Source organism: Anastrepha obliqua, chromosome 5 (genome assembly GCF_027943255.1).
Source record: "Anastrepha obliqua isolate idAnaObli1 chromosome 5, idAnaObli1_1.0, whole genome shotgun sequence".
NCBI lineage: Eukaryota > Metazoa > Arthropoda > Insecta > Diptera > Tephritidae > Anastrepha > Anastrepha obliqua.
The window spans coordinates 61,814,953-61,841,851 of record NC_072896.1 but is presented as its reverse complement, the minus strand read 5'-3'; the positions used below and the strand labels follow the sequence as shown (position 1 = coordinate 61,841,851).

At 37.6% G+C, this 26,899-nt stretch overlaps 1 protein-coding gene across 2 annotated transcripts in view; it reads left to right on the top strand.

The window, feature by feature from the left end:
• Window positions 1–26,899, top strand: part of LOC129247206 (neither inactivation nor afterpotential protein C) — a 52,648-nt gene that overhangs the window by 13,894 nt on the left and 11,855 nt on the right. For both annotated transcript variants that reach the window (XM_054886218.1, XM_054886220.1), the window contains exons 4-14: window positions 1,582–1,862; window positions 1,927–2,205; window positions 2,262–2,650; window positions 3,222–3,468; window positions 5,455–5,756; window positions 12,765–12,915; window positions 15,398–15,539; window positions 15,606–15,880; window positions 15,948–16,234; window positions 26,094–26,243; window positions 26,295–26,395. In XM_054886218.1, the coding sequence (XP_054742193.1) occupies window positions 1,582–1,862; window positions 1,927–2,205; window positions 2,262–2,650; window positions 3,222–3,468; window positions 5,455–5,756; window positions 12,765–12,915; window positions 15,398–15,539; window positions 15,606–15,880; window positions 15,948–16,234; window positions 26,094–26,243; window positions 26,295–26,395 (2,604 nt within the window). The remainder of the gene's footprint in view (window positions 1–1,581; window positions 1,863–1,926; window positions 2,206–2,261; window positions 2,651–3,221; window positions 3,469–5,454; window positions 5,757–12,764; window positions 12,916–15,397; window positions 15,540–15,605; window positions 15,881–15,947; window positions 16,235–26,093; window positions 26,244–26,294; window positions 26,396–26,899) is intronic.

Below are 26,899 nucleotides of genomic sequence, written 5' to 3'. Positions count from 1 at the left end.
CGAAAACTCCATAGAAATTGTTCGTAGATTAGAATGAACCTAAATCATCGTTGAAATTCATGGAATCAGAGTCGAATATCTCCAAAACATCGATTTATCGCATTTTAACTGATCATTTGGGCTTACGAAGGGTCTGTGCATGTTTCATTTCGCGCAAGTTTACTGAGGACCAAAAATTGCTCAGAATTCAACATTGTTGTTGTTGTCAATTCCATAAGATCATTATCTTCAATTTAAAGCTTAAGTCTCTTTTTCTTCAGTTTCTTACATAACTTTTTCAACTCAGTATGAACCTAGCAAGGTTAACAAAAATAATTAGGTAAAACGGAATTGTGCAAAAAAACAATCCTCACAAAACGAGAGTTGGCTTGTACTTTACAGGAATGTTTTGAAAAACACGAACTTGTGAAATAAGTTACTATTTTCAAGCAATTCACTTCTAAGGGGTAATCAGATAGGAGATACTTGGAAGTGACAGGTCGCGCGTGACTACTGCCAAACTAAATATATGATTTTTTTCCGTATTCATTGACATTTAGTAGTAGAACGACGCCTTTACAAATAATACAATTGTACTACAAAAATCGACGCTATGTGAAGAGTGTTATCGCGCGCTTATGGTGTTCACCGATGATACTCATTTTTGGCTTAATGGCTACATCAGTAAGCAAAATTGTTGTATTTGAGTTGAGAAGCAACCCAAAACCATTCAAGAACAGCCATTACATCCATTGAAAACAACCGTTTGGTGCGGTATATGGGCTGGAGGAATCATCGGTCCTTATTTGTTCACAGACGCTGCTAGCGCCCAATGCAACAGTGAATGGCGAATGGCCGTGAAAGAATGGATTTACTGCGTCGTTTCGGTGAGCAATTTATCTCTCCCCTCGGACCAGTGGATGGGTCACCAAGATCGTGTGATATCACATTTTGGGCATTTATTTATTTATTTACGGGGATATGTAAAGTCTAAGTGCATTATGGATAAACCAGCCAACATTACTAAAGTTATTCACGAGATACCGACCAAAGTCCTCCAGGGAGTCAGGGCCAGCCAGGGCCGAATTACGGTCCAGTTACAGCCAACATTATCTTTAAAAAATAATTGTCATGAATGGGTCTACACAAAAATAATAAAGGTTGCCCTTTCAATTTGAATTTGTTTGTTTTATTTCTATTTAAAATCCGATACTCCTAAATTTATCACCCTTTATTATAAGACTTTATTTTTTTGGAAACAGATCCCAGGTTACTTGAATTGGCCTCCAAGATCGCAAGATTCCACCTGGTAGGCTTTTTCTATGCCGCTAGATTTATGTGATTTATGTAGCAGAGTAAGGGAAAATTTCACATTTGAATACACAGGTCTTTCAAATAAAACCCATTTTAGTTAATATCTCACAGATTGCTCATTTCATTCAATTTCGACCCGTTCTTATTGAAAAACTCTATTTATGCACATTGGAATACATACGTATACATATATATGCTTTTTTTTGCTATAGAAGAATGTAAATATGTATATACATACATACACCGCTATTTGTTAACAATACTTAAAGTACGAGTTTCATTGCTTAGAGGAACCTGAAGTCACCTCAAGGGCAGATGTATGGGCGCTAGGTATTACAACAATTGAATTGGCAGATGGCCAACCACCTTTTGCTGATATGCATCCCACACGTGTTATGTTCCAAATAGTGCGTAACCCTCCGCCTACTTTATTACGGCCAACGAATTGGTCTCAACAAATAAATGATTTCGTATCAGAGTGTTTGGAAAAAAATGTTGAAAATAGGCCAATGATGGTGGAAATGATCGAACATCCATTTCTGAATGAACTGTTCGACAATGATGAAGAGGTATAATAAACTCGCAGTATAGGAAATAAAAGCGAATATAAAATTTATCGATTATCATAACTAGATGCAAGCAGATATTCGTGAACTACTCGTTTTCTGTAGAGACGCACCAGCGATATACAAAGAACCAGAGATCTTTGTTGATAGAGGTTACATAAAACGCTTCGATGGAAAACCAGAACGAATGTATCCAGAAGACTTGGCTGCTATCGAGAATGCTACAGAAGAAATGATTTTGGAGTCACTGCGAAATCGCATAGAGCTTGGTGGTTCTTATAGTTTTATCGGAGACGTTTTATTATCACTAAATTCGAACGATTTGCAAAAAGATTTCGATGAAGAGGTAAAAATATTCTACGCAAAATTAAAATAATTTCATTATTTATGATTTGTTTTCAGTTTCACAGTAAATATAAATTTAAGTCGCGCTCACAAAATTCGCCACACATTTTTGCTGTGGCGGACATTGCTTACCAGGATATGTTACATCATAAGGAGCCGCAACATATTGTATTTTCAGGGGAGAGCTTTTCCGGTAAATCGACCAATGTCCGTTTACTTATAAACCATTTATGCTACTTGGGATCTGGCAATCGTGGAGCTACTACGCGAGTGGAGAACTCCATTGACGCAATTCAAATGCTGGTTAACGCTGGTACACCCATTAACAACGAATCCACAAGATGTGTATTACAGTACTTCCTGACCTTCGGTCAAACCGGAAAACTTAGTGGCGCCGTTTTCAACATGTATATGCTGGAGAAGCTTCGAGTTTCTACAACCGATATGTAGGAGAGTTTTTAAGTTGTAAAATAGGGGACGAAAATAACGGTTATGATGTTTTCAAAAACTGAAAATTCAGGGCTACAAAATTTTTGTACAACAGAAGTCAATTTTCGAAATCTTTGCCATACTCGTAATATTCTCACGAAAGATTTTTATTTATCCAATTTTCTTGAAAAAAAGTACAAACTTAACTGTGAAATACTGTCTCTTTTTATCAAAAAACCCACTTGTTCTATTTTGGTTAATTTTGTGCCAAGAATTGAAACTCAAACAAAGTATATTTATATTTTTGACTTCTTGAAGATAAGGCAAATGTAATGTCACTAAATTCACTGAAATAGGATTAACGATTTATTCGTTGTTTGATCAAGCCATTTATTTATGGCAAACAAAATATTTGGCTTATGTTATATTTGGTTAACTTTGCCATTTGACTGAGACAAGATAATTCAAGTTTTTACTATAATTTTATATTAACAAACTTTCTAGACCTTTATTTGTAAAGTCATAATTGGTTGGGTCCCTGTCATAAATATTCATTCTTTGTAATACAAATAGTCGTTTTCTTTCCAGGAATCAGCACAATTTTCATATCTTCTACTATTTCTACGATTTCATGAACAGTGGAAATCTGCTAAAGGAATATCATTTAAAGAATGACCGTGGGTATCGTTATCTTCGTATTCCTGCAGATAACCAAACCACTAAATTAAAATACCATCGTGATGACCCCATTGGAAATGTTGAAAATTATAAACGTTTTGAATCTATTTTGCAAGACTTGGACTTTAACCACAAACAGCTGGAAACGTTACGGAAGGTATGTATGTATGTATGAATGATTCCAAAAAACACTCGGCCTGAAAAAATATGACAATTAGAAAAAGATTTCCTTTATAAGAGCGTGGTTTTCGCCCGATCTCAGTAGTATTTACGTGAGATTGGGCGCATACTTGTATCAAGTTAGAGCGAGTTTTGTTTTAGAAAGTTGGTGTGGCACCGCCCATTTTAAAAAAAAGAGGTTGTCTGTAAAGTTGGTTTACTGACGATAGTTTAACGTGACAACGGCATAAGAAAATATTGATGGAATGGTTGCAATTTTCAAAACAAAATTTTAATTTTATTTGTTTGATAGATATTTGGTATGGATATAGAGGAGGAGGTAAATGGAATTGCAATGGAATAGGTCAAGTTACATTTACACAAACGTGAAAAATGACGAAACATTTATCAAATTCATTAAAGATATCTTCAATTTCGATTGTCCATCAGACGTTAATAGTCAATAACACTAAGAGGCAACATCATCGATTTGCCTTTTTCAAGACACTTTACACTCGAAACACTGCCTTTCATTTCCTACTTTTTCTATCATCGTCCTATTCTCAACAGAGAAATGGTTCATTACCATGCACACAGGAAGAAGGCATATGCAAATACAAGTATGTGAATTTATATACCTACATATGCGCATATACATACATATATATGCTCACTCAAGTAGGACAGAGCCAGATGTCGAACGTTGCCGAACGCTGGGGCCGATTGTGCTCTTTGTCGTTCGTTCCGCGCTCTCGATTGCAGTTCAAGCACATTAGCTTACATTTGCTTGCGTACGGAATAGATTCGTATATTTGATATGTCCATATGATTTGTATGCATCTTTACATATAGATTTGTTCTTTTTGAAAATTGCGCGAAATTGTATATGTATATGCATGTTTATATACATATATTAGTATACAACATATCTTATAAGGTATATGGTAAATATTACCATGCATTTGTTCCTTCATATATAATAAAAAAATTAATAATAATAACATTAAAACAACAGGTATTATTAACAAACTTGGTTTTATTTTAAATTCTTCAAGTAAATCAAATTAATAATAATCAATAAGAAGGCATATGCAAACACAAATACATGAATTTATATATGTAATATATAATAAATATGCGCATATGGATACATATATACGCTCACTTAGGTAGGAGAGAGCAAGATGTCGAACGTTGCCGTTCGTTTGCTTTGTTCGTTCCGCGCTTTCGCTTGCAGTTCATTCAAGGTAACGGCAATGAGCAAGGTAACGACAAATGAGCAAGGTAACACTAATGAGCAAGGTAACGACACATTTTTTCGTGCGTGCAGCCGGCTAAATCGAATTATAAGACGTTATCACGTCAAAATTAGCTTGTGTCATGTTTTTGTTTTGGTTTCATCATTTGTATAAAATAAGAGTTATTTAAATTCATTTGTAACAGAGATATTACTTTTTTTCTTTTTATGTGGAAGATGAGGATGGCTTATCACTGATTTAGTACCAAAATACCTCGGTTAAGAGTAACGTGTGTAACAAGTTTCATTGAAATATACGAATTTTTGCTCGAGATTTGGTACGCTCGTAGAGACGTTGCATACAACCATTTTATGAACAAAATTTTAAAACCATTCTTCACAAATGCGCGCGGGTATTAAAATCACAGGAAATAAAGGATTTGGCTGTTTCTACAATATTTGAATTTAGATATCACGAGGCCTGTGTTGAACTAGGATATATCGCTAGATAGTTAAACTACCTTTTATTCACAGCGATTAAAAATGGTACAATTGCAGTCCAATTAAAAATTCTAACTCTTAAAGCAATTGAAAATAGACAAAATAGACCCATCTCTATTGAAAAAAATATATTTTGTATTCCTCATTAAAATGTGCGAATAAATATTTAATAACATTTTATTTAAAGCAATCTTATTTACATTAAGTTTCCTAATACCAAACTAATATAATATTGTTATTTAACAGGTACTTGCAGCTATCTTAAATATTGGCAACATTCGTTTCCGACATTCTGGTAAATATGCTGAAGTGGAAAATACCGAAATGGTTACGCGTATTGCGGAATTGTTGCGTGTGGATGAAAAAAAGTATATGTGGTCATTAACTAACTTCATTATGGTGAAAGGTGGAATAGCAGAACGCCGTCAGTATAGCACTGAAGAAGCACGCGATGCCCGGGATGCTGTTGCATCGACTATTTACTGCCGCCTCGTCGACTGGATTATCAATAAGATTAATATGAATTTGTCATTTCCTCGTGCAGTTTTGTAAGTACCAATATAAATAATCTAGAAAACTGAAAACACGCAGTGTCATTTAAATCATTGTTTTTATTAGGTGTATTCCATACCAAAAAATCCAGAAGTCAATGCGTTATATATTATGTGTTTTGCATCAAAATTTTAGATTTATCTGCAAAAGGCAGCGATGGGCCAAATGCACTTTTAAAATAATAAGCAGACAGAGTCGATGTTCAAAAAGAACACCACAAAACAAGATTAGGAAGTACATTATAATTTACTACAATTCAATATACGTATATGTGCTTATAAGCAAGGCTTCGTCTATCCGGCTGGACTTTCACTGACAGATGGAGTCTATTCCTATTCTGCCATCGAAATATTTGCAAAAATCATATTTGTGGTCCGAATTTTTGTTGCAACCCGAATGAAGTTTCATATACATCTATAGGATGACAATGTGTCCATGATATTATTTCCAATCGTTATATTTCAGCAGCTGGCAAATAACTAAAAAATTAAAATTAAAATAAATAAATAAAATACCAATTACATTCAGCTGTCAAAACATTCAATATGATTGGTTATTTCATAATCCATGGTTTCAAGCTAACGGCCGTATGGAAATTATTAAAACATATCGAAATTACGGCTTGGTTGTAACTACGGACATTTACATTATTAAATGAAAGCATTTCAAATCAAATCATTTTTTCGGATGAGGCCAATTTTTAGTTCAGCGCTATACCAAAAAGCAAAATTGCCGTTATTTAAGCAAACACCAAGTGATCAAAGTGTTCGACCAAGCCTCAATGCATCCACAAAGATTGTCTGTTTGGTGCAGTTTATGGCATGGCATGGCTTTCAGTGGAAAGTGCACGAGAACATCGATATATCCGAACTGCAGTTTCAACCAAATAACGCTGTTTGCTAAATCGACACAATTAATAATGGTTTTTCAAATTTTGGGGCCAGTTTGATCGCCTGACATTAGGTTAGGTTAGGTTAGCCTGGTTGGCAATAAGCCACGCATAGACCTTTTGGTACCGAAAGTAGACATTATGTAGGATGTCAGCGCTTTTGGCGAATCTAAGCAGTGCTGAGAGATCCGCTTTTGAGACGTCCTCCAGACCCTCAAACAATAGGGCTCCCAGGCATTTTAAACGCGTTTTTGATCATGCCGGACAAACGCACAGAAGGTGTTCTAAAGCTTCCTCAACATCCTCTCTGCATTTCCTGCATTTGTCCGTGTTAGCAATCCCTACCTTGTACGCATGTGTAGCCAATAGATTATGATCTGTTAGCATACCTATGATAGTTCTGCAGTCCTTTCGCGAGAGCGTAAGTACGAATTGAGTCAGTTTTTTGTCGTTAGTTCTACACATGACTTTTGCTGTTTTGTATGTGGTTAGATTAGTCCACCTATCTTCCACTCGCCTTTTCATGTTGTCGTCCATTTCATTGTATATTGTATTTAGCGGTTTTGGTATGTCGTTCTCTTGTTCAAAGGGTAGTCTAACAGCACTTTTTGCCATCTCATCTACTATTTCGTTCCCCATAATGCCTTTGTGACCAGGCACCCAATAGGTATGCAGTCTAGTGTTTGCAGCTAGCCTTTCGAACATTTTTGGACTTAATACAATATGAGCTTATTGCTTTCATTGCTGCTTGACTGTCCACATAAATATTAATTGTTGAGTTCTTCTTTGTTCTTGTGTAGGCTAGCTCCGCGGCTTTACCCACAGCAAAAACTTCCGCTTGGAAAATACTGCTGTGGTCTGGGCGTTGATAGGCTGCCTTATCTCTAGTTTTGAGCACTAAGTACCCGCTCCCACTCCGACTAAAGTTTTAGAGCCGTCTGTATAGATGTGAAAAGTTCTATGGCCAGGCTTCATGCCTTTGTGCCATCCCTCCTCTTCAATTGTAGTGCGAAACCTTCTCTCCCAATTAAAGTACGGAGTCATGTAGTCTGTGCAACGTGAGCTCTACTTTCGTATTGAGCTGTGACCGAAGGGCCTGCAGGTGAATACCCCCGCAACCACCAACCTCCCCGCGGATTTCGCTGCCAGATTTTCCACCATAAGGTCAATAGGTGGCATGCTGAGTATCATTTCCAGCGCCTCCGTTGGAGTGGTTCTCATCGCTCCTGTTATGCACAGAGCAGCGAATCGTTGAATCCTTTCTAGTGGCATTAAGTATGTTAGTTTTCTTGTCGCAGTCCACCATACTAAGGCCCCATACAGCAATATCTGTCTAACTATTGCCGTGTAGCACGAATGCATCAGAGAAGGTGATAGACCCCAAGTAACGCCCAGCATTCTTTTACATGCGTACAACGCGTCACTGGCCTTTTTAACCGTTCCTCAACATTGCGCTTCCACAGCAATTTACTGTCTAGTATTACTCCAAGGTACCTTGCATGAACTTTGAAAAGTAGTTCGTTGTTGCCTAGCTTCGGGAGGCTCCACGTCGGGACCTTGTACTTCCTGGTAAAAAGTACCATGTCCGTTTTCCAACGTTTATACCTAGCCCTGCGCGAGATGTCCATTGGTGTACCGTTTTAGGTGTGTTATTCATCACACCACTAGTTTTGGTGCCCCTCCGTCAAATTTCTTGAGCACTTCATTTGCTACAAGTAACCATAATAGCGGCGATAGTACCCCACCTTGCGGAGTACCTCTGCATGCATATTTGGTGACGCTCGCATCATTTCACTCCGCTCTTATCTTTCTGCTAGCTAAAAGCTGCCTTATCCATAGGTAAAGAACGGGTTGCACATTAAGTGAATCTATACTAACTATTCAAAATATCATCTTTTGTCACGTTGTTAAAGGCCCCTGATATATCTAGAATTACTCCTAGAGCATATTCCTTATATTCTAACGCCTTTTCTATGTTTAGTACAAGTGAGTAAAGTGCAGTTTCAGTAGATCTGCCTTTAGTGAAAGCGTTCTGCGCCTTGGATAATACGTCCGGCGCAATTTTGTCTCTAATGTATGTGTCTAGAATCTTCTCTAACGTTTTCAGGATAAATAAGGTCAGGCTAATGGGCCTGTATTCCTTCGAGTAGAGAGGGTTGCTTTTTCCAGCTTTTGGAATAAACAGAACTCTCGCTTCTCTCCACAATACAGGAACATAGCTGAACCTTAAGCATCCTCTGAATATCGTTCTTAACTATAGTACCACAAGATGGCTTACCTTTTGGAGCATGGCTGGGAAGATTCCATCCAGTCCTGGCGATTTATATGGGTCGAAACTTTGTATAGCCCATTCTATCTTATTGGTTCTTATTACATTCGTCGGGATGTCGTGCACAATATCTCCTCTTGGTTGGAGAATTACTCATTGCAACTTTGGCTAACCTATAGAATTCATGTATCCTACGCATTTGTGCTCCTAATTCCTTGTTCCACCAAGGAGGCTTCATCTTGCGTCTATTACGTGTTGGGGGGCAGGATCTTTTGAAGGCCTTGACGAGAGTAGTTACAAACAATTCAACCCCTTTCTCAAGTGCAACGTGTGACCGGGGTATCATTGGTGTTTTTGATAGTATATCCCTATACAAGTTCCAGTTCGTATTCTAAGGATTTCTAAAGGATATAGGTTTATTTTTTGAGCGGAATATAACCTGAAAGCTTATGTATCTGTGATCAGAGAATGAGGGCCTACTCAACACTTCTCATTCCTGTACCATAACATGCTTGCTTGTGTAAAGTGTTAAATCAAGTACATTCTTCGAGCTTGGTCCAACATAAGTTGGTTCTTCACCTCTATTAGCTATTTCTAGGCTACTCTGAACAATATAGTTAAATAGTGACTCACCTCGGTCATTTATGTCTGCACTACCCCAGACCGTGTGATGTGCGTTTGCGTCCGTTCCTACCACCAGAGCGTGCTTCTTTCTGGCAACTGTTTCTACCAACTTCCGAAGTTCCGTCTGTGATGCTTCTTCATTACGTGGCATATAACAAGACCCAAAGAGTCTCATCCTTACAGCCCTCTACCGTCACCATTGTCAGATCGTCTGAGGAGAGATTATGATCAATATAAGAACATATACTTTTTTTCCAATCTACATTCCGATTGGTTATGTGACTTTAGACCTGACATTAAAATTTTATCAAAACTATTGAAACTTTGTCTGACCTTTGTAACATATTGATTATCCAATCACATTAAGATTCATTCCCGGGAGCTTTATTTTCAGGGAAATATATATATTTTTTTTTTTTGGTCTGGACAAACTACGGTCTCTTCTGCTTTCTTCTGCTCAGTTTTGTCCATCTGCAACCTCTCTCAGCCTGCCAACTTCGCTTGTGGGTTAGAGTAACCCGTTTGCTAACCGTGGCTTTGATAGATGCAGAAGGAAGTAACAGAACATGCTCCGGGTCAAGGAAGTTGGTCTCAAAGCCCATTCTAGCTAAAAAGTCAGAGATCTCGTTACCCGCGATACCCACGGGTCCCGAGACCCATGTTAGCGTCAGGATATTATATCTGCCGACATAGTTTAACCTGGATTTATAGTACTCAACCCTTGAAGGGTTGGAGGGATAAGACCATGAAGGGAGCTTTGCTGTCGCTGCATACACCTATAGATCTGTCTCTCCATCTGTTTTCCACAACAAAGTTCATCGTTTCTTGAATAGCATACACCTCCGCTTGAAACACAGATGCATGCAATCCAAGAGCGAAGTATAGTTTTGTCTCGCTTGATTCCACGAAGATACCAGAGCTGGAACCGTGCTCGGTCCTGGAGCCATCCGTGAAAATGCGAGAACAGTGTTTGCCGGGCTCATTTTCTGAATTTGATCACAGTTGAACCTCTGGCAGCACCACACTATATCTCTTGTCAAGTACGGCTCTGGGTAGCATGGACTTAAGGGGCATGGCGAGGATCGTTGGATCGAAGTTCATTCCGACACTGTTGTCCAATGCCGGACAGGGGCCGTACCAACACCCAAGGCCTCTCCTTGGATGAAAACATCAAGTGATGGTAGACTAACCAGAGCATCCAATGTCGGGCCTGAAGTAGTCGGAAAGACTCCGATGCAACAGATGGCCACAGTGCGTTGCAGTCTTAATAAGGTCCTCCTGACTCCCACGAGAGAGAGTCTACTCATCCAGACCACTGATGCATAGGTGATAATAGGTCTTATTATAGCCGTGTAGATCCATAGGGTTTTGCTAGGAGAAAGACCCCACGTTTTCCCACCCTTGCACTGTCAGAAGGCTGTGCGCAGAATATCCATAAGGGTGTGCTAACAATATTTATTGAGTACATAAATGAGTTGATTTCCCCGATGAGAGTTCATTACATTTTGACTACCCATAAACAGATAATGCAAATCAAATTACGTTATCAGTATTTTTACTCCAATTCCTTTCAAGATTCAGTAAAAAATATTGTTACTGCAATTTTTTTCCAATAATCATTAAGTAAATTCAGTATTTTTACTGAAATTTGTATCCAGTAATCAGTAAAACAATATTTTTACTGCAATTTTTTTCAGTAATCGGTAAAAGTTTACTGGTAATGCAAACTAAATTGCAATATCAGTAAAAAATTATATTTACTGCTACTAAAAGTGACCATCTATGGTTGTATCCAGAGTTTCGAGTACGTAAATACAGAATTTGCATTCTACCTAGCATAATCACGTATTTTTAAATGTTTTGAAGCCTTTTGGAATTCATTCGCAAAGCTGGCTCTACGAGAATAATATTTCGAAATTTAGAATGGAGATTCTGCAATAGAAAAAAACTTTGTAGCTTAAAAACGAATACGGAATGTTATTAGTGCAACTGGTGCTATTCCAATGTTTTCTACCGATTTTCTATTTGATTTCAAGCGACAACAGTTTCCTTTGCGCCTTGCATTCACAATTACAATAAATAAATGTCAAAGGCAATCTTTATAAAATGTTCGATCGAACTTGGTAAATGGGCAGCTACATACGAGGTGTGTTCAAAAAGTATCACGAATTTTGTGTTTTTTTTTTCAAAAATAGTTTATTTATTCATTAATATATATTTTGCCACCTTCAAAGTAATCCCCATGAGATATTATGCACTTGTGCCATTTCCAATCTTCGAAGCACTTTAAAAAATCATTTTTGTTTTATCTTGTTCAGCTCCTCCTTCGATGCCGTCTTTATCACATACCATGGGTGTGACGGCACCTCTGAGATGTTTCTGACATTTTGATTTAAACCTCCTTCCGAAAAAAAAGAGAATGACCGTTAAAAAGGAGCTGCCGCAGAAAGGACTCAAAACAATGCCAAGTTTCACCGCATGGATACCTAATGGACCTTGTTCGGTAAGGACACCCACAAAGTTCTAGAGCAGCGGCTTTGTTAACCTTAGAAGTTTCCTTGAATGTCTTCGACCTACCCGTGGCCAGAAGGATCCTGCGACATTGCACCTTTGTGCATCAACCCACAGCTCGCTGAGTTGACGTCTCGAGAGTGCTTAGCTAGCTCTTGTGACCAGGCACTCAAATCAGTCTAATTTCGAAGTATTAGAGGAATAGACCACAAAAAACAAGCCCACGGTCCTAATTGCTGCTTGGCTTCCTGATATTAATTGCACATGTCAGCAAGTAATCAACTTCTTCATTGATTGCGGCTAACTCCGCAACAACAAAAAAACATTAAAGTGGCCTGTTGGGCTGAGCTTAATGGACAGCTCGTCGCAGAATACTGCGCCATGAACTCTTCGGTCCATTTTTGAACCATCCGTAAACATATTTGCCAAGTCCAGTTTCTCCCTCTATGTTAGTTGTGTAAGAAAAAATAACGATTTTTGTTCAAGATTAAGGCCTGATATTACCTCACACACTTGTCGAAGTCAGTGAGGTGCGACTTTTGCCGTTTAAAAAAAAGCATTCCACTATAAACCTTTTGTGTGAATACCGTGAAACCTGTTGAAGAGAAATTTTTCCTTATTACCTAAACAGACGCAAATGCTGCGATATGATAATGATAATGACTTCATACCAAAATTATTGATCCTTATTTATATCCTGTCTATAATTAGTGGCGACACCAATGCTGTTGTAATTCACGATATGTACGGATTCGAATGCTTCCATAGAAATGGTCTAGAACAACTGATGATAAATACTTTAAATGAGCAAATGCAGTACCATTATAATCAACGTATTTTCGTGAATGAAATGCTTGAAATGGTAAGTAGATCGCATTAATCGAGTTCACGTTCTTCATTACTAAATCCATCTGGCTTATAGATTTTCCACAAATCAAATATTTATATTCAGTAATTATAATAAGTTTATAAAAACATATTAATATTAAAACATAATAAGAGTTATTCCTTTACTCTAAAACCGAAAAGTAAAATACATTTTTCTTATATGAAAATATATGTTTTTTCGTATAAAAATTATGAAAATATAAAAAAATAAAATAAATGAGTAGTATAAAAATAATGATATAAAGATTTAAGACAGTACCGCAATTTAATAATTTAGTGAATAATGTATATTTGAGTTCTTTAAATAATAAAGATATACAAAACGTGATTCAATAAAAACAAGTGCGTGTAGCGTAGTACGCATAACAGAAGTGAAACTTTCAAGGCAGGCAAAGAAAAAGGGAGAGACCCGAGAGAGAATGAGAGAGAGAGAGAGAGAAAGAATATATATCTAAATAAATTCACCACATTTGCAGAAAACACAAATAGACAAAATTTACAAAAAACGGAGATGGCAACAACGCGCACTAATCCGAGCGTTTATCACTCGCACAAACGCAGCGATTCCAGAACCGCAGCAATGGCGCAAATTACCGCAAGACAATACCAATAAATCCGACACCGGAGTGGATAGCACTTTATAGTACACACAAGCACTAGCCAGGAAACGGAAATAAGCGCCAAAAAAAAACGTCAAAAAAATTGGGACCAAAAAACGCCCCAAACAGTACGCACCAAGGAAGTATAACGCCAAAAAGTAGGCAACAATAATATATTTCCTCCAAGTTTGTACCAACAAACAAGCGCCAAAAAGTAGGCAGTGTTATTTCTCACTAGAAATTAGCAACCACAAAGAAAAACTCAAGAAAAATAGCCTAAACTGTATCTAAGATATATATGTATAAGGTATAGCTCTCTCTCTCCGTTTCCTCTACGTTATATCTTTTTTCTCTCTCGCGGAACGAAAATGCCCAAAACGTGGCATGGCCTTGAAATTTTTCTCTCCATTCACGCTCGTCCATCGACGCCTAAGAAGTTTCACTTCAAAAAGTTTTCGTCAGGGAGCAACTTTCTCATTCCCTCTTGACAAATCGGCTCACTTAACAAGAAACTGTGTTGCTAACTCTAGAAATTTGGATTAAAAGTGAAAGAGAAGTAAAGTTTTCAGAAAAATATGTACAAAATGGTGTGCTTACGAGCAAGAACTATGAAATGTTATGAAATGGAATGTATCCAGAAATACCGTTTAATTAAGATATAATAGAGCTCTTTTTTGGGTAATGCGCGCAAAACGTAGGCTTTTTAACAAGTGACACATCATTAAAAAACTTTCTGATAATGAGGGGATTATAATGGAATTCACGTTTTGCAATAAGTTAGCATTAGAATAGCGATAGAATATATTGCAAGCTTCATTATAAGAAAGTCGGGATTGACGGAACATACCTATTTCCAATTAGCATACGTTCCCGTGGGTGGATGAAATGTCCAGAGAAGGCTTAACAAACTCCAGCACCATCTTTCAGAGTACTGCTAAAAAATTAGAACTATTATTCAAAGGTTTTTATGATTCAACTACTCAGTACTACGACAGCTACCTGGAGAACATTATTGTAGTTCGGAGCGCAAGATTAATAAAGGTCGCGTACACCCTTTTTGGGTGTTTGGCCAAACTCCTCCTTCTATTTGTGGCGTGCGTCTTGATGTTGTTCTACAAATGGAGGGTTCTACGGTATTTTTTATGAGGAGCTTTTTCATGGCATGGGGTTCCAACTTTTGTTGCAGTAGTACACGCTTAAGTCACAATTTTGGATATGATAAATCATTGATTAGTGATAAGGATAAATAATAATCAAAAAAAGATTGAATTTCAATCATTGAAATTAATTTATTATAATATGCTTTATAATAACTCATCAATGTGCTCATGTTTTATTCGTATATAATTTTTTTTTTCTCTGTACAACAGATTACAACACAACGGAAGTCAAGGATAAAAATTTTTATCTTGAAGTCAAACAGGCTTTTTCAAAAATGCCAATGTTTTTTTTCATATCGATTCATGTCAAAAGAATTTTTTTTAATTTTCGTCTGGGGGGGTTTGAACCCTGCAAGTTGATTTGGCAACCCAACAGGCAACCAACATTACTAAAATGTGCGCAGTGATATAGAGTTGGGTCCAAACCGAATTTAGCACTTTCTTACTTACTTGTTATGATAAAAATGGTATATTATGCCTCCGAATGTACAAGGTGCGTAAGAATGTATCAACACCACCAAAGAAAATATTGTTTAAAGTTTGACAAGCCGATTTCTTTTCGTTCTTTTGCAACGAATCTCATTAGTTGCTCAGTACAGAAACTAATTCAGCTCATATCATAGTGATTGTTTTCCTTTAATAGACTAATAATCTTTATAAAGCTTACAAACATTTTGACATTATTTCTTATGGCCAGGAAGCGGATGATATACCCACTGACAATTTGAATTTCTACGATAATAAAGTAGCACTTGATAATTTACTGACAAAACCAGATGGACTATTTTACATTATTGATGATGCTTCTCGCACCAGTCAAGACCAAGACCTTATTATGGGTAAGTGTATAACATGACAATTTTGAATTACCTTACTAGAAACATCGGGTATATATATTTTTATAGATCGCGTTGTGGAAAAGCACAGCCAATTTGTTAAAAAACATACAGCTACCGAAATTTCCGTTGCTCATTATACAGGGCGCATCATATATGATACGCGCGCCTTCACAGATATCAATCGTGACTTTGTGCCGCCGGAAATGATAGAATCCTTTCGCTCGTCGATGGATGAAAATATCATGATGATGTTTACTAACCAACTCACGAAAGCAGGTAACTTAACAATGCCATTTGAAAGCGTGCAGCACAAGCCGGAAGACTCACAGAGAAAATCATATGTAAGCGACTAGTTAAACTAATAAACATATGTATATTTCCATAACGTATTAACGCATTAATTTGCAGCCACTAAATACTTTATCAGCCGGGTGTATTTCGCAAGTGAACAACTTACGAACTTTAGCAGCAAATTTTCGATTCACGTGTTTAAATTTATTAAAGACTTTGACAGGCAATATCAATCTTGGTGTGCATTTTGTTCGATGCATAAGAGCAGACTTGGAATACAAACCACGAGCATTCCACGCTGACATGGTACAACAACAAATGAAGGCTCTTGGTGTGTTGGATACAGTCATCGGAAGGCAACGCGGCTACTCGTGTCGGATCACATTCCAGGAGTTCCTTAGACGGTTTGTACACAGAGAAAGAATATTGCGTATTTCATGTGAGGAAAGAACAATAAAAATCCATCACTTCTATATATTGAATACATATACTTATATAAATACATTAGAACACCAAAATGCGTAGGATTTTTTTTTTTTTTTAATGGGTAATATTTCAAAAATAAGATCTACAACAAAAAATAATTCCTTCTACAGGAAAATAGTCATGCTAGATTGATTTAATTGATTCTGTAGCTGGCAAGCTAAAAATTTCGGGCGGTTAGTGTAAGTAGGTATTTTATTTGACAATATCAGCTGAGTTTCATGTCGTCACACTAGCCCAATTGGGGATCAGCGTGACCAGATTACCATTTTTGTAACTTGATTTAGCATTTTTTGTCATACTGTTCACTTAGTACGAGGGGTGCCTTTTATATGTCGGGATTAGAGAACAAAAACAAATTTTAATCATCGAAAATCACTTTATTGTTTTTCAAAATATTCTCCATGAAGATCTGCGTTTGAACCAATTGTCGAAGCACTTTTGCCACTCTGAATGAGGTACCTCCAAAACATGCATTCTGAATGCCGCAACCGCTTCTTCAGGTGTCGAAAAACGTTGACCTCTCAGTTTGCTTTTTACGTACGGGAATAAAAAGAAGTCATTTGGGTGCTCAAAAATGCAGTTCTTTGAGCCGATGTGTGAGAGCTCGCATTGTCCTGCTGAAGAGTGATCCGTCTTTGACGATTGGTTTTCCTAATTTCTTGGAAGACAACTGGCAAAGAAATGGTTGTGTACCACTCAGAATTTACTGTTCTGCGTTGTTCTAGTGGTACGGTTGCGACATGTCCAGTTTTTCCGAAAAAACAGGTGACCATTTGCTTGGAAGTGCTTCGTGCGCGAACAACTTTTGTTGGATTTGGCTCATCTTGAAACACCCATACAGTCTACTGCTGTTTACTTTCGAGCTCATACGCGTAAATCCATGACTCATCACCTGTCACGATGTCATAGACGTGTTTCGAAGCCCCGCGATCGTATTTTTGAGCATTTCCTTCGACCAATCGACACGAGCCTTTTTTTGAGCGATTGACAAATTGTGTGGGATCCAACACGAACAAGTTTTTTTGACAGTCAAATGTTTATGCAATATTGAATGTATGCTGGTCCCACTAATGTCTAAGATTGTCTCAATCTCACGATAGGTCACATAACGATCTTGCAATATCAGTTCGCGCACAGCATCAATGGTTTACGGAACAACAACTGATTTTGGACGACCTTCACGAAATTCATCTTGGAGTGAACTACGACCACGATTGAATTCACCACACCATCGATAAACACTGGTGGATGGAGCTTCATCGCCAAAAAATGAATTAAGTTCATCCATGCAATGTTGCTGAGTTAATCCACGTCGAAAGTTGTAAAAACTAATCGCACGAAAATGTTCACGATTTAATTCCATTTTTGGATCGAGATGAATCTTTTAAGTTACTGTAAACAACACAAGTAGCGCTGGTATTTCAAAACGTTCTGAGTACGTAAAAGCCAAAAATTGTCAAACTTTGCGATACAGTTGTCAGTTGCCAGATTGCAACACCAGGGTTGCCAAATCCCGAAATATAAAAGGCACCCCTCGTATTGCAGCATCAATAAGCAGGTTTTGTGCTACTTCGCAGTGCTTAAAAATTAGTTGCAAGAACTTCATATTTTGTGCTGGATTGTCACCATGTGTTTAGCTTTTGCCCTCTAGAATACGGAGTACATTCGTTCGCCTGAAACATGGTTGGGGAGCTTTTCCATTACTTCAGACATAATGCACACCTCGGCGCGTTTGTACAGCATTTGGCCTGGTGGCCTTGCCTACTACATCTAAAGCTTGTCGCTTTGACAATTTCTTGCCACATGACCATAATCGTGGCATTTTTAGCACCTTGTTACAACTATTTTTCGTTTAACCGGCAGTAAACCCAGCCAATTCGAATTTTGGTCAAGCTTAACACCTTTATAACGGACGCTGACGGGAGACAAATTGTGCATGCTGCGTACCTCCATATGCTTTGCGCATTGAACGAATTGCAGATAGCATGACTTTTCCATAAGACTCTAAGACTTCCTTTTTGGAAGTAACCTCATCGATGTCTTCTATTTCGATGGCAGTTTCTTGAGTTAGGGAGCAGACCAAAACGCTATCGCCGAGGAAAGCTTCCGTTGCTGCCTTAAGTTTATCGGTGGCCTTTTCAAATAAGAGTTCGTCCCTTGCCTTATTTCGGATGCCCATTATGCATTGACTAAGCTTGCGATTTTATCTTTTTCAAAATTTCCCGCGTACGGGAGTTCACCAACTTTCCTCAATACGTGTCTGATTTTGTTGGTTTGCTCTGTTTGATTTCGGGCTTGCGCTTATCATCTTTTGTCGAAACTTCTCGTGATTGGGTGGCTCTCTCACCTATAAGCGCATTAATGAGTGTAGTCACCGCGCTTTGTTTTCTTATATCAGCCTCCACCCCGCATTTCAATTGATTGGGATATGGTTGCTGCTGATTGGGTTTCGCGTCTATTAATACTTTTGGCAATTCCAAACGGGCATTCCTTAACTTTTGGTGCACCTCTCGCCCACTACCAGAAGCTGCACGGGCTCTCTTTGAGTGCCTGTTGGTATCATTCTCAGCTATTTCTGTTTGTTTGCTTTTATTGGTGCGCACAGTGGGTGGCTTTGCTAAACTGATGCTGCCTATTAATTTCACTCACTAGATCTCTCATGGGCATATTTATATATCTCTGCACGTCCACCATGCTAATAAACTCACTTCTCGCTCCCCATCACATATAGCGGCTCCTCGCCGGATTCTTTCTTTGCCGCTTACTCGCTCACGCATTCCTTCTTTGGTGGAGACTTCCAGACTTTGTCAAAAGCCTGTGCCACATCCAGAAAAATGGCAGTGCAAAATTGGTTCATTTCAAAAGCAGGATGTATTTCTTTAGGGATTCTCTACACTTGTTCAACTGTGCTGCATATTTTACGAAAAACAAATGGGTGCTCAGGGATAATTTTTAATTCATCAACATATGGCGATAATTTGCTAGGAAGAGGTTTTTCAAAAATTTTAGATAATTGCGGTAGAAGGCTTATTGGCCTGTAAGTGGCGGCCTTTGTGGGATCGTTCCCCGGTTTCGGTATCATTTTTATCAATAAGATCTTCCATAATCTTGGAAAATACCCAGTTGCGAAAATACTGTTGAACAAAACAAGTAAGAAATGAAGTGCGTTGTTTGGTAATTTCTAATCATTTTGCGAGAGATTCGATCATGACCTGGAGCCATTTTCGCAAGTACTAGTTTGATGAAATCACTCAATTCACGAAAACTAACAACTGGACGATTTTTCACAGTTTTGGGAATGAACACAGTTGACTCATAGTTGATAGTTTTCTGATTTGGTTGGAAAACTTTGATGAGATGATTTGCTAGTAGCGAACCTGTTTCCTCGTCACTTCGAGCCAATGAGTCATCGGCTTTGCGAAGCGGCGGACAGCTAGCAATGGGAGCTTTAAATTTCTTTGCGACTTTCCAAAAGGAATAGTTGTTTTTCTTTTGTGAGTCTAGATTTTCCAAATATTTCTCCAGCTGCTGATTTTTAGCATCCATAAAGCTTCACTCAACGCTCTTTTTGCTTCGTTGACAACTTGTTTGCAGCGCGGTGAGCGATGTTTTTGCCATTCTCTTCTAGCATTTCGTTTGGCTCAGATCAAAGAATCGGTGTTGGACCGAAATATATTTCTTTGCCACGCAGTTGACTTATTTATTGTTGATTCCTCTATTGCATCTTGTATGATATTATTGAAAAAGTTGGTAGCTTTGTCGATTTCGTTTTCAGTACCGAATGGATCATAACAAAAAGAGTTGCACTGGATTATCTCCGTAAAGTTCTGCCAATTACTATGGTGTTTGTTGCAATCAATGTCAGGCCGAGCTCACGCTGGCGAGAGTTAGTATAACAGGGGAGTCATCAGAAGACAGTTCCAGTGAAGATTCGGCCGTAATGCTTCTTCGTTTCGAGCTTTTGAATATGTCGATTACATCAAAAACTTTTCTTTTCTCTGAAGGCCAGTGTGTTGGTCGTCCAGCTGATATGACATCTAAATTGTTTAGTACCGCCGAGTAGAGCTGCCGACCTCCTGGTGAGATAAGTCTCGAGCTCCAGAAGGTATGCTTAGAATTGAAACCACCTGCTGCCAAAAATTGTGTGCCTAGGCTGTTGAAATGTCTTGTAAATTGTGCTGAAGTTATTTTGAATCTTGACAATACACTGCAGAAATGATTATTCTTGAATCTGCCACATTGGCACATATTGAGGTAGATTGTAGGTAAGCCTCACGTACTTGTTCCAATTCGAAATGAGATAATGTGCTTTTAACGAAGCCTCCAGTACCTCCTCGGGATTTGCCATCAGAATATTTAGTGTCGTAAAAGGAGTATCCATTCATAATTTTTCTGTGTTAAGTGCGTTTCCGAAATTAACATAATATCAATGTCGTTTTTGTACCTAACGCAATTTAATATGTATTGGCTTAAGCTGTTTGCATTCCAATGGCATACTTGACTTTGCATCATACTTTGCAACACGTTGGTCATCATATTTGCACCCAATCTATAAACAACGTGTCCATCTTTTGAATAAAAGTTTGGATAATTGAGTTTTCTACGGCAGAGGAACCGATATCACTGTTCGAAGCAGCATAATTTAATTGAGCGTGAGTGTTTTTTGCAATGAAATATTTTTTAAGATTGGCTTTAAGTTATTGGCTGCGAGCTGTGTGCATTCATCTTGAGAAGAGATTGTGAATCTATGATATTATGCTCAGGACCTCTTGGTCTATTTAGAGTAGGTCTTAATTTTTGTTTTAATTCAACATACACAAGACACCCTCCATATTTAAAAGTTTAAGTTAAATAGTAACTTATTTTACAGCAAATGGCATTTGGAGTCCAAAGTCCAATCAAAACAGCTACCTTTCTGGGGCTATTGATTTTCCTGTTGGACTAGTATTTGAACTCACTGTCTTGGCTCCGTGTCTTGAAACCATATTCAGAATGTCGTGAGCTTGCGGTCAAAAAGTTGATTGTAATCAACCAAAGGGGTTGTGTACAATGATAGGATTTTAGTTCCACATTGGCACCTACAAAAGTTGCAAAGCCTTTGTAGATGTCCGAGCTATATTCTCGTTGTCTAAAGAACCTTTGGAGCCCTGCCAGAAACGCTGCAGTGTTCAAGGTATCATATTAATCAGCTCAAATATGTTGCTCGGGTGCTTCAGCATGCGAATAGTGCAACCTGCCTCTTGCAGCTGTAGTGACTTCGACCTTTCGCATCGCAAATTTGATAAGAACTACCGTAATCTAAACCGGAAGTGGTTCAGAGGTTTTGCTGTATTACAAAGCATACAAGATTGGGAAGAATCTCAGTTATTTGGATTGATGGAGCACCTCTGCGATAAAAGCATCTCGTCCAGGGAGGAACTGATAAACGTGCGTCAATCATCCAATATTGTCTTCTTAAGAAATCACCACCATGCAACGGATAGTCATGAACTTGAGCGATTAGTAACGTGCAGACAGAATCAATTTTCGGCAGCAAACAAACGAATAGTACAGGGTGGCTGATGAATTTTGCTACATTAAGAAACTCAAATAACTTTTTTTTAGTGTATGGAATTCATTTATTTTTTTTTTCAAGTTGAAGGTCATTAAATTTTATTAAATGTAGCTTAACTAGTTTTAAAAATAATTGAATTTAAATGCCCTCCATGCTCGTTGACACAAGTGCGGCATCTTAGTAAAAAGTTGTTCATTGCTGCTTTGAGAGTTGCGACAGGAATAGCCGCAACTGTTGCCCGAATGGATTGTTTTAGTTCATCCAAATTTGTTGGCTTTGTTTTATAAACTTCTTGTTTACATAAACCCCACAAGAAAAAGTCAGGTGCAGTAAGGTCAGGCGACCTGGGGGGCCAACGAAATTCGGAGTTTCTTGAAATCAGTTTATTGGGAAATTTTCGTCGCAACTCTGTCATAACAGTCCGGGCTATGTGAGACGTTGCCCCATCTTGTTGAAACCACACAGAGTTGAAAGGAATTCTCTTTCGGCGTAGTTCTGGATAGAAAAATTCTTTCAGCATTTTCAAATAACGGTCTCCAGTAACCGTAAAATAAGGCCCGACAATACAGCGTGAAGAAACCGCACACCACACTGTCACGCGAAGAGGATGCAATTCCGTCTCGTGGAGTATCTGTGGGTTAGAAGTACTGCATATTCGACAATTTTGTTTGTTCACATTGCCGTTTAAATCGAAATGGGCCTCAGCAGACATGAAAAGGCAGTTTAACATGTTTTGGTCTTCTTCCACCATTTGCAGGATCTTCTGGCAAAATTCCAAGCGAATCGGCAAGTCTGCTGCATTCAGTTTGTTAACCATTTGAATTTTGTAGGGAAATAAGTCTAAATCTTTGTGCATTATTGTTTGCAAAGACTGTCGGCTGACACCAAGTTGAGCAGATAAGCTTCTTGTTGAAACCCTTGGATTACTTTTTATAGCTGCAGCTACAGCAGCGATCGTTTCCTCCGTCCGAACTGGTGGGTTTCGATGATAAGGCCTTCTTGCGACTGTTCCTTGCTCAGCAAAATTATTCACCAGTCTCATTATGGTCCATCTGCTCGGGGAATCGCCGCCAAACATCCGCCTGTCCTCTCTCTGTACCAAAACTACGGACTCCAGTGCGTGATAGCGGCGGACTATCCAAATTCTTGTTTGCGTGTCGCAGTTATCCATTTTAATAAATTTTAAAGATCAATCTGCAAATTAAAACAAAAATGGAACAGATAACTTAAAAAGAAAAAAAGTTATTCAATTTTTTTTTGGTAGCGGCTTTCATCAGCCACCCTGTATATATAAATAGCACAACATTTTTGCCTCCTTGAAACATCCATTTAAGTAAAGAATACCATCATTATTCAAAACTGACTTTAATTTGAGAAGCTTGATCTTTGGATTAATCATTTTGCTATTGAGAAGATAAGAGATCTCATAAGCAAAATTAAACTGCTGAACATTCCTGGTCGAGGACTTCAAAGGCATGCTCTCATGGACACTGCGCACCGTGGGAACTTACCAAATTTTCGCTTCACTTACACAACAATGAATCGCTAATACCAGGATATTACTGCTAATGCATGTTGAGATTTGAGTACTTTTGAAATAAGGTTGAAGCAATTATTGGTTTCGGTATTCTCATGATTGTCACTAACGAGACAACTGTAAAAAGTATTTGTAAAAGTATTTGTATTTAAAGCTTACTTTGAGAGGATTTGGGCGCCATACAAATTTGGTTTGTTTATTATTTCTTCGTTATTTGGTCTTGAGAAGTTATATAATGGCTATTGGCTAATGGCTATTTGAGTTCAGAAGTCGTTTTCACATTGAGTCAGTTGCCCAAAGTTGTACGACCTGGGATAACATTTTTGTTTAACTGAACTGAAGTACTTTAAAATTCATTAAAAGTCTATTTTTAAACTATTTTGCTAAGCTTATAAATCAAAAAGGTATAACAAAAAGTTACATCAAACATTTACAAATATGGAAAAATTAAGCATTGCCAGAATGTGACCCAGGCGGTTCTCATCAATGACAGACTAAAGGTGTCTTAAACTTGTCATTGTGGTGAGAGAGGCCAGGCATTGAAATAGAATAAACATAGGTACATTCTACTGTAGCGGCCGTTGAAAATGTCGTTTCATTTGTGCATTTACTCCCATTTTCTAGCCAGTGACATCACATCTTATAGTAATCAATTGAGTAATCAAAGAGGGAAGAGCATTGCATACTCAAGAAATGTACAATTTTTTATTATTCGGCCCTGTTTACTAAGTATTATAGTGATTTACGAAAAAAACGTGAGAATAAACCAAAAAAATACAACAAACTATATATTTTATATAATGAATTACATATGCATATATATTGAATAATGTATCTTGTTGATAAATAAAACAACAATTCCGAGTGTCAATACCTCTTAACCAAAAAAAAATTATATTATATCATATTATATTTCGGCAATAAGTAGCGCGATGCTTTCTATACACATAATGTCACCTAATCTTATGCGAAACAATAAAACCAGTTTTTTTATTAAATACTGTGCACTGAGTTGAATTTTGCTATACCTACATATGTATGTTGTGTTACATATGTACGAGTACATATCTACATACCTGTGCATGGTTCGGTAGTTAGTGCTTAGTAGCAATGTCAACTAAGAGAAGACTAATTCTGATAACAGTAGTAAAGAAGAAAGACTGTGAACAATGACAGAATGGCGCATGCGGTGGGAGCAATCCGAAAAAGGTTGGTGGACTTTCAAGCTGATTCCAAACATTCGGATTTCTATCGAAATAGGTTTCTACATCACGGAGTTGCTTACTGCACACGACTTCTTCTAGAGACCAACCCTTAGTACCCGCAGTGCCCCGAAGAACAAGAAACGGCGAAGTATATCCCTTTTCATTACCCTGTACATTAATGAGCGAAATAGGCTTGAGAGAGTTTTTCTCGAAAACTTAACGGAGTCATATCTTATACCGCATATGCAGTGGCTGCAAACGGCATGAATATCCTTCAATACGTAGAATACGCTCATAGATCCATAGAAAGAACTCGTTATTGCAATATATTGCAAAAAAGCGGACTCGGACAGAACGAATATAGATTAATAACTTTGTGACTACCCACTGTGATTGCGGTACATTTGTGTCACTAGAATGGCAATTTCGGTTCGTCTTTTCGTCACTCTCAGCACTCCAGTCATGCCTTGAAAGCTTACTCTTACAACTCCCCCTGCACTAGTGAAATATAAAGTTTGTAGCATCTCTCAGTTCATATAATCATATAATATAAGGTTGTCAAAAAAGTCTTGCGGTATTTTTATTGAATTTTCAATTGTTCATAAAATTGGTTATAATAATGCGATTTAAGTCAAATAAGCGCCGTTTTGTTCGATGACGAGTTTCCAACGAGATGCCAACTTCATATTAGTTTGGAGAAAAAGAAATTCATTATTTTTGCGTAAATTTTTGCGCAAATGGTTTAAAACGGGCGATGCTGCGGCTACTAACATGCCGGCCAACTTCGACTATTTCTGTGATTTTATCGACATTTCCTTTAACATCAAAATTAAATTAATTAACTATTACAATATCGTATCGGCACCATTAGCACCATTCACAATTTCAGCGGCCCGGCTTGCATTTTCCCCTTTATCAAAGAAAAACTGATTTGCTTAAAAAATAAAAGTTATTAAGCAGATTTCTAAGTTATATAGCTCCAATAAAAGGTAAAGACATTAACAACATATCCCTTAATAATTTACATATAAATATTTAAAATAGCTGTCGTTTATTTCAGATATGGTTTTTACCACAATATTATAGAATGTCATATAAAATTAGAAATTTAAACTTCGAGGTAGCACAAAATTAAAAAAATTACTGTTGCAAATATTTGGTAAAAACATCTCAGAAAAATTCTTAGAGATTATGAGATTACCACCGAGATTTTCAAAGACTTCTAAGAATTTTCTAAGATTTTCCAAGTATTTGTTCAAATATTCCCTCCTTTATTCTCACTATTGTGTATTTCTGGATTAACTCCATTGGATGCTCCTGTATATTTTAGAAGAAACAAAATCTAATATTTGTACTATGAATTTTCCGATTTCTTTCTGTTCTAAACAATAGCATACTAACTTTCCTAGCTTAGAATTTTGACCAGATTACATGAATATGTATGTAACAATATCTAATAAATTGTTTATTTGTTTACTCAGCTACCAATTTTTAGCTTTCGATTTTGATGAAACCGTGGATATTACTAAGGAAAACTGCCGCCTCTTGCTGATACGTTTAAAAATGGAAGGGTGGGCCATTGGAAAAATGAAAGTATTTCTACGTTATTATAATGATGAATTTCTGGCCAGGTAAAGCACATTAACCATTTTATATATGCTTATATAGAATAATTTTTGTAGACTGTATGAAGTTCAAGTAAAAAAAGTCATTAAGGTTCAATCAATGATGAGAGCTTTGCTGGCAAGAAAGCGCATGAAAGGAGGCAAGGATCCCAAAAAAGGTAACGAATCCTTACTTTTTTATGTAAAAAAAAAGCTAGTGCAGAGAATTTTGATTTTGTAAAACCAAACTTTAAATACATGTGGGGTTAGTATTCAAGTACCCTAATATGATGTTCCCACCACAAACTCGAGTTTAAGGTTTTGTATTTATGAGTGGAGTGTTTGAGAAACTCAGAGTTTAATTTGGGGGGCAATTACTGCAGCACTCACTGATGTTACGGTTTACGGTATAACCGGGCTTGGTAGGCTTCATTGGCAAAATGCTAAATAGCAGAATCATTGAAGCAGAACTAGGAGAATCGGTGCTGAGGAGATTGGTAAGTAGAGGTACACCGCAAGGTGGAGTCCTCTCACCGTTTTTATGAAACGCAGTTGTAAATAAACTGCTGTTAATACTGGAATCGGTGGGCTCTAAGGTGATAGCTGACGCCGATGATGTTGTTATTGCTGTCTCTGGTAAATTTGTATCTACATTAAGAGACTTAATACAAAATGCTCTAGAT